The sequence below is a fragment of the Toxotes jaculatrix genome, chromosome 10 (assembly GCF_017976425.1).
Source record: "Toxotes jaculatrix isolate fToxJac2 chromosome 10, fToxJac2.pri, whole genome shotgun sequence".
Lineage (NCBI taxonomy): Eukaryota > Metazoa > Chordata > Actinopteri > Toxotidae > Toxotes > Toxotes jaculatrix.
This window is the reverse complement of record NC_054403.1, coordinates 24,088,886-24,097,768: the sequence shown is the minus strand read 5'-3', so window position 1 is coordinate 24,097,768 and position 8,883 is coordinate 24,088,886. Positions and strand designations below refer to the sequence as shown.

The window sequence follows — 8,883 nt, the reverse complement described above, 5'->3', positions numbered from 1 at the left end:
ACAAAAGGGCTGCTCCATCTGTTGAGGAAGGTCATCTCATCTCATCAAAAGCTATAGAACCGCGACTGAGTAGACCTTGTGGTGAGATTGTTTTTGTCAACTTGTGTTTCCAAGGTTAAGAATTAACTTTCCTTGACTTGTCAAACTATTCAGAGTGAACAGATGAGAGTAAATATTGGAAACAGACCAAAAAAGAGTTGGCCATGTACACACATGATGCATGTAACCAAACCAAATTTAACTCCTTTGTAAGCACGGTTTATTGGCACACATAATGGTAAAGCATACATACCAGACATCAGATATGACACTGAACACCTCTGCTATATAATGTACAAATGGTGTCTAATAATACTAGGCTCAAACATATTTAGAAATGTGTTAGCTTCCTTACAAATGCACAAATAAATACCCATAAGATCCAATTGTATAAAGACATCCAATGTTGTCTTCTTGCCCATTTTCAAACAAAAGTCCAACAAAAGAGATCAGGGATATAGAATCAAGTCGATTAAAGAACAATTGTGAACACAAATACAAGGATCTCAAACTATTTCTGTGGGGTGGATGGGATTTTATCTGTGCGTTGTTTTTAAAATGTAAAACTGGTTTCTTCTTATGTCACAGAATATACAAGAAATATGACTGTGTGACTGTGTGGTTGTTTATTAAATTTGTGGCTTTGGTTCTGTACTAGCTAAAGAGGACGGGGAGCATTTAGAGTTTGGTTTTGACGGAGGCAAACCAGCATCCATCCAAACCACCCTACAGAAATCTGAACCTCCTGTACAAAACAAAACAGCTGCCATTTCCAAACTGGTTTCAGTGGCTGATTTACAGTGGACAAAATAGATTCCACCTCTATTTACAGAGCTACAAACCTTGTAACAGTGTTCCCAAACTGATGAACTCAAAAGGAAAATTGGACTGATGCGTTTTAAAAAGTACATATATCAAACAAAATAAAAACCCTATAAAATCATGCAGGAAAAGGCTTTAGTATCAGTTTGGGAGTAGGTCGTTAAAGGGAAAGAAGTCCAATTTTCAAGGAGGGAAAAAAAATCAACATTAATGCATCAACAGGTGTCGGCAAAGTTCACATACTGATCTGCAAAATTACAATGTGATTGCAAAGGATTCTGAGAGAAGCAAAATACCAACAGACTACGAACACAATCAAACTGGTTTGCATGAAATCACAATCTGTGACAACCGCAGTAAAGTGGAAAAAACAATCCTAGGACACGGTTTTCCCTCATTTGAAAGGAGTCCATAGCGGTAGAGAACTTTTATTTCCTCTTAATTGGAAATGGAAATAAACAGCAACAGCAGAAACAAACCAACAGCCAACTGAATTTCCAATGAAAATGCAATTGCCTCAAACAATGTTTCATTTGCTTCCAATGTGGTTAGACGCTTCCATTTGCTCTGTTAGCTGTTAAAAAACACCTTGCCTTCATGACGTTGGGCTCGCTATTTTTTGTGAGACATTTTGTTTGTTGTTTTTATTCATCTTCTTTTCTTTCCACTGTCTATTGCCAGCGTGATGACTTGTGACCTGCAGGTCAACCAATCACAGCTGTGGTATTCCACTAGAGGAGAGGTTTGTAACTGAGGATCCAAGAAGGAGAATTTGATCTGGAATTTTCTGCAATCTTGAAAAAAAAAATGCCCACAGCTTTCTATTTTTAGATTACAGTTGCATACGACTTATGCGTATGCAATTGTTGTCTGTGGATACTGCTGTGCAACGCTGCCGGTTCTCAGTGTTCTCCAAGATGATAGAGTGATTCACAGAAGAAGAAAATATCCAGGACGGACATATTTTGGCTTTGACAAGCCAGCCATAAGTTTGCAAACGGGGGTTCTGATTCAGTACAATGTTATGAGGCGTAGAAGCACTGCCCTCAAGGGAAGGGGAGAGGTTAAAAAATCCGGTCCACATGGATCTGTTGTTTTCTTCTTCTTCTTCTTTTGTTTTACTGTGAGGGCTGGGGCGCTGTGCTCTCAGGCTTGCTGTCCTGGGCTGCAGGGGGTTTGCTGCTCCAGGGCGCGTTGTTGCCCAGTGCTGGGGAGCTGTTGAAGTCATCCTCGTCATCCAGGCCGTTGGTGGCGTCGTACTGCGTATTCTCCAGACGAGTGATCAGACGCTCATCCTCATCCCCGAACTCGCCGCCCATCAGGGTTGGCTCGCCCACTACCATCACGTCCTGGAGAGAGGCAAAAAAACACGAAGAACAAATTTACAAACAGAAAAAAAAACATAAAAATGTTCTAGTTTGTGGGTACACACTTTTTAAAAGGTCACATCATGTTCAAGCTGTCTTTTTTTGTTAAACTCACAGTTTTGCTACTACTAAGATTTTATTCACAATGAATAACATTGTCAGTTTCTTTCTTTACTAGGCCCACTTTTTGTTTACAGGCTTTATATTCTTTAAAACAGTCAGTTTTAAAACTGGTTTACAAATATAATACATTTTAACACAGGCAACCGTGAAATCGTTTTGGTTTTTGTGGAGGGCCGTCCATACTTAGCCTAGGGGTGATTCAAAATTAATATGCTAAAGTGAGTGAGAAAACACCAGAGAAGAAATTAATGCATATCTGATTCATCTAATTCTCAGACCAAAGTACCATCTGAATATCAAGTGTACGCACATCCTCCCAAAACGATTTTATAATAACATTTGCATTACTTCAAATAAATGAATATGCATTTTGTCTAATTTTCATCCTTAGCAGAAAAACGAGAATTTAATCAGTCGTCTTTTAAAATGGAGGGAAAAACACCACAAGGTCATAAAGACATTTACAAAGTCTTGACTTGATGTCTTTACAGTTGCAGATCTATTTGTCTGTGCATTTGCCATCTTTTTGTTCCCAAGCTGTACGACAAGTGCCCAAAACCCCCATGACAGGTGAAGGTGTATGTATTTTCCTGCACCAACACAGACCCCGTGCATGTGATGAAATGACAGTAGGAGTATGTGTGTGTATGGTTCAGCGTGTTTGTATGTGTGTGTGTATGTTTAGGACATATGTTGGTGTATCCAGTGAACCCATCCGTATGGTCGACCTCTCTCGAAGCACTCTGTGCAAATGAAACCTTCCTGTACAGAAAGTGGATTCCCCCAGCGCTCTGTACCCACCCCAATCAATACTCATCATGTAAGACATATTTCACAGAGATGGTCCTCTCACAGAGGGTCACGGGAGGGAAGGAGAGAGATTTATCCATTATCCACCGCTATCTGTGACTGTTGTGACGTGAAGGATTCCTGATAATTCTGTGGAGTGGGATGCACCAGTATAAGCTTGCGTCATTTCAAGTTATCAAGACTAATTCCTCTGCATTTCATGCACAGAGTGATTCTGTTGACAAATAATCACTGGAGTGTAATTTGTGAATTCAAATATTGATCAATAAGCTCTGAATCACAGCTGTATTTCCTTGTGTGTACTGAGTGTTTGAATCTCATCTTCCTTTGACTGACTAAGCATCTCCCTGCTGGCGAGCCCCAGCACCACCCACCGTAACCTGGGAAGAAGCTGTACAGTTAAATGGAGCGCACGCTTCACTGGTCATGTGTGTCAACGCTGCCTGGCTTGGGAGATCTCGCCCGCCTCAGCCATCTCCACTGCAACGCGCGCACACACACACACACACACACACACACACACACACACACACACACACACACACACACACACAAAAGCACAGACAAACATGCACTGGCACACAAACCCAGATAAGCTTACTGTACAATCACACCTCAGCATACAATCGCACACCAGAACACAAACACGGACAAAAGCCCTTGAATGCATACTCAGATTAATGCTATGAATTGTACACAAGAAATACACACACAAACACAAGCCTAAACACTCAGGCAGAAGCACACACGCCAACCCAGATTTGTACACAAAAATCACAGAGAACAAACACACATGATCACATCCAGCAAGCATTAATGTAAACATACAAACAAAACTAGACAACTTTGCACCCCCCCCCCCAACCCCCAAAACTCAAAACACACACACACACACACTTTGATGAAGAGCACCAATGGGGAAGCCGTCCCCAAAACCCCCCTAGCGACCACTTCTACACCCCACTATGCCTTAATCAGGCTAATTAATTTAGGTGAGCTTTTCAACTAAATGACAATATCCACACTGATTTGTCAATTTGCATAGCTAATTAAGTCATTAGCTAAAAACGTGCTGATTGCCAACAAGCCTTGCATTCACCATCTGTTCCTGTGAGGAGGCCTGTCAACCTACCTCTGGCCAATTTTGCACCCAGAAAAAAAAAAAATCCCTCCGACAATCACAGCTGGTGGCTAGTCTGGGACTGGGGAGTGCTAATTGTGAGCTAATTAATACTGTCTACTCGTCTACTCATCTCGTTAAGAGTTAGCCTTCGTGCTAGCTAAATGGCGAGGCTTTGAATGGGCCAACGCAGCGATAAACGCCTCCCTGTTCCCTTCATTCACTGAGCAGTGTCATTAGCATATTTTTACAGAGATTAGCAGCGAGTAGCTTGGAGGACATATTTGTTCCTCGGGCCTCCAAGGCAACAAGTGGGAATTTAAAGACGATGTGGTGGGACTATGGTGACGACAAAGGGGACAGAAAACATAACGGTCCCTTAAAGCAGAGCCGAAAAACGGGTTGAAACAGAGGTTATATGGTAGAATATGTAATAAAATGTAGTCAGCTGAACTGATGCACGCCCACACTCTCAGACCCCAAAGTTTACCAGCCCTTCCTCATTCCTCCTGGATTCAAATTTAGAGAAGGGCAGACAGAATCTACAGTTTAAACACTGTCTTGTGTGAGTTTTTTTTTTTTTTTTACCTCATGCTAACATCACAAAATACAACATTAAAGAATAAGACTGGAGATTTTCCATATTTTTTCTCCTGTGAAAAGACCAAAGCCAACAATGTGTTCAGCTCACAATTATAAAGATTAACTTAAAAAGGCTCAATTTTTTTTCTAAAATAGTGATGTACAAGTGACAGCATCAATAATTATAACTCAGTAGTATAATATACATTATTCTGAAATGAAATACTTTTGTGTTTTTGCTCAAACAGAATTTTGAATGCAAAACTTTCACTTGTAATGGAGTACTTTTACATTATGGTTGTGCTACTTCTACTTGGATACACAATCTGAGTACTTCTTCAAACACTGCTACTGTCTGTACACAGCGGATGGACAGTTAATTAAGGGTTTAGTCCACAATATGTCTTGTACTTGTTTCCGACAAATACACTGACTGACAGACACTGACTTACAGCATTGAAATGAGAAATAACTGCTGCTACAGGCACGCTTGGTAAAAGACATACACAAGTTCAACCCTTAATTCAGGCCACTAGAGGTCAGTGTTGCTCATTCTATGAACACCCCCTCCCCATCTTCCTTCCCCCCACACCTCCTCTCCTCCAGCCGCTGGTAACCCCCCCTTCCCCTTGCGAGGGTCCACTCCTTATTGTCATTGGGCTCACGTAGGCTTGTGCTCAGCCACAAACGAACAACTTCTCAGACAAAGACAGCAGGCGCGCAACATATGTAACCAGCATGTTACCAGCCACGCTGCCAGTCTTTTAAGAGGCGTGTGAATGCAAGGCATGAGTGGTACGACTGGTGTGTGTGTGTGTGTGGGTGGGAAGATGGTGGTGGGGAGGAAGGGGGCAGTGATGGAGTAGAATGTGTGCATGTGAAGGAGGGCTGGGGGTGGAGGGTGTATACAGATATCGGTGATAATGAGAGCTGGAACAGAGCCAAACTGCCTTCCAGAGAGAAAACAATTGCGCACGCTGTGTGTATGTATGTGTGTCTGTAATGTGCATCATGCATGTGAGAGATGGAGAGAAGGAGGTAAAAGAGGAGAATGAGGGCAACAAATCTCTAAAGATGACAAGACTGCTGACCACAGGACAGAATGTAGAGGGACAGTACAGCATGCGTGTGTGTAGGTGGGAGAAAGAGTGTGTCCCTTATTTAGAAATACTGCCAAAAATGCCCGGGGAATTAGGTTTTCTAGCCATCAGTGCCAAGCAGAAGAACAACCCCTACCTGGCTGGAAACTGGAGAAACATGTCCATCCAGTAATAAAATTACATATCCAATTGGGGGACATATATATATATATATATATATAGATATATATAGATATAGATATATAAATATAAATATAAATATAAATATAAATATATAAAACTTCTTCTAGAATATGTTGTTCACTAACAACATATTTTTTGTTCCGATCTTGGAATTTTATATCTGCTTGTAGCAACTAAAGCAGGACAAAACCTTTTTTACTGTTATATTTAGGTACCTGAAGTACTTGGTTAAAGTTGGGGAAATATAGCTGTCTTGGCTAAATACTAGAAAAGTCAAAACATGCTAGTTAGATTTATATTTAGATCACTGATTTGTTCTTTTATTTCATGCTAGTACCGTAAAATACAACTTATAAAATAATCTTTACACATACACATGACAGGCTTACTATATCATCATTTAAACAAAACCAAAATCTTTCCCAGTGTTATAATTCTGCATTTTATACACTTCCTATGTTTCTTTCAAAATGTAACAGGTAAGTTAAATTAGCAGAGAATACATGTAATTTGTATAGAAAAGCATTTCCTATTAAGCAGAATTAGACCTGTGTAGAAGATGAACACGCATCAGTGCCAAGCAGCAACCCTTTAACGTCGACAGATCCCAGTTATGTTTGGCATCAGCACATTTTTAGCTGTACAGGAATGACGTGTTCAAAAACGCCCGAGTGCTGCACCGGTGTGGGTACAGAATAGCAAATTGGATGCAGTAGTGTAAATATAATACAGTATGTGTATAATGAGCAGTGTATGGAATAAAACTAGACTCTCTGCAGACAACACAACACAACAGCATCGAATCCTCGAGGGGAGTGCCACGCATGTGGTGTAATACTCAGCTGTTTAAGAGGCTGTTTAACCTCTAACTGTGTCAAGTGGCCTGTTATGGAGACATGCAGCAAAATCAGACATTCATACCCTGAAACACAGTACGCAGAGCTATGAGGCCAGATTTTTTAAAAACTTGTCTTTATGCAATTAGTTTTTTTGAAGCAACAGGAAAATAACTAGATAGAATATGACTGATTAATATTGGTTCGTTATTATGACTGTTTGTTGGTTTGCTAAATCTTAAGTATTGATTAGTCACAGTCTGCTGGTGATATAAGGCAAGTTTACTGTGCACATAAGTAATTTGTGGAAGAGACAAGACAAGCACAGTCGCTAACACTAAAACGAGTAAGGACTGGTGACTGTATATGGAGCACGGACATTAAGAAGCTTTTTTTTTTTTTTTCTTTCTTAGTTTTTACTTGATTCGTTTGTTTTTTTTAAATCAGAGATGCTCTCTAACAGCAGCATACTACCTCACATCCATACAGTTCTAGATGTGCAGAGCTGCCAAGTACAGGCTACCAGTCCTCTGGGCAGTTGCGAGTTCAGTGCCTTGCTCAAGGGCATGTCAAGTGTGGTGGCTGAGAGAGGGCAGTGTGTCACTTTCCCCACCCACATTTTCCCATTTGGTCCTGAGATTTTTTATTTTTTTCCCCAAACCTTTAGGCTATGGCCACTTGGTTTAGCAACAGGGTCAGCTGGGTCTTTTTAAACATATATATTCTGAGAAACATGTAGTGCACAGAGAGAAACACTGGTAGAAAATTAAGTAGCTAAATATCAGTTAGGGTTAGGGTTAGATTTGACACTACCTACAGCAAAGCAGCAGCAAAGGAACACTTTTATTCACCTTCTTTACTTGTTATTTATAAATTTAGCTGTTCTTGTACTATTTCCTGCTTTGATGTTTTTTAATGTCGTTTGTGTCACTCTTTATAATATTTGATGTGTTCTCTCTTTGTCTTTTGGGGCAAGATGTTTTCATACAAGTCCCTCGGGGTTTCTTTGTCTCACTGCACAGGTTTGAGTTTCTTTTCTACCCTCTCCTCCTGGTGTTTTTCTCTCATTCATGCAAATAAATTAAACCTAATAGCTGAAATACCATGAGGAATTTCTTGTGCCTTTGTGTAACCCTGCAAACATGCATGTGGATAAATAGAATAAAAGTAAAAGAGGAGGCAAACCGAGTGGAGCTGATGCTTACAGGTACCTGACTGGAGAGGCTGAAGTTGGTGGCGGGGCTGCGTTTCTTGCTGGCAGTGGTGCCCACGCTGCTGTTGGCGCTGCTGGCTGAGTTCTTCCGTTTCCTCCTCTTCGTGGTTGTCTGTCGGGCGGGCTCAGCTTTGGCGCGACCAGCAAAGAGAAACAGAGGCCATGCCAAGAACATAATGCATACAGATGGAGACAAGGTGTAGGGCTGTGTGCGGTGTGGAGGTTGTGTGTGTGTCTGAGGTCATGTAGTAGAGGCTCGCACTGGCAACATCATATGTAGAGACACAAAGGTGTGCAGACAAACTTGTATGAAATGCCCACACGAGACAGCACACACACAAACACACACAAAAAGACACGTAACACAAACAAGAGCGAGTAGTCCACAGTGATCCATGCTTTGTTTTCTTCAGAGGTGAAACCGCACGAGCGTTAACATCTCCCAAGACATGCACTAGTAAGAAAGAACCCGTGTTTCATTTGCATAAATGCTCAACAATGGACCCTGATGCTCAACGTAATATAAACTTGTTAATGATTTTAGCGCTGCACCAGTTGCCATGTTCCTCAATAGCATGAGCCAGATGGAAACTGCTCTGCTGAGGCAGAAAGCACACTCATATTACTGAACATGCTTTTGTACTGCGTCCATTCTTGCACATTTGTTGCATTTCTATAGAAGTGATTT

The 8,883-nt window shown here is 41.1% G+C and overlaps 1 protein-coding gene across 4 annotated transcripts in view; it reads right to left on the bottom strand.

The window, feature by feature from the left end:
- Positions 1–248: 248 nt before the first annotated feature.
- ldb2a (LIM domain binding 2a) overlaps positions 249–8,883 on the bottom strand; it is an 85,306-nt gene continuing 76,671 nt past the window's right edge. Inside the window, exons 8-9 of one of the 4 annotated variants that reach the window (XM_041048759.1) lie at positions 8,188–8,336; positions 249–2,210 (exon numbers count right to left, since the gene is read on the bottom strand). In XM_041048759.1, coding sequence (XP_040904693.1) covers positions 1,980–2,210; positions 8,188–8,336 — 380 coding nt within the window. In that variant the 3' untranslated portion in view covers positions 249–1,979. The remainder of the gene's footprint in view (positions 2,211–8,187; positions 8,337–8,883) is intronic. The other 3 variants (XM_041048760.1, XM_041048761.1, XM_041048762.1) reach the window with 3 other exon arrangements.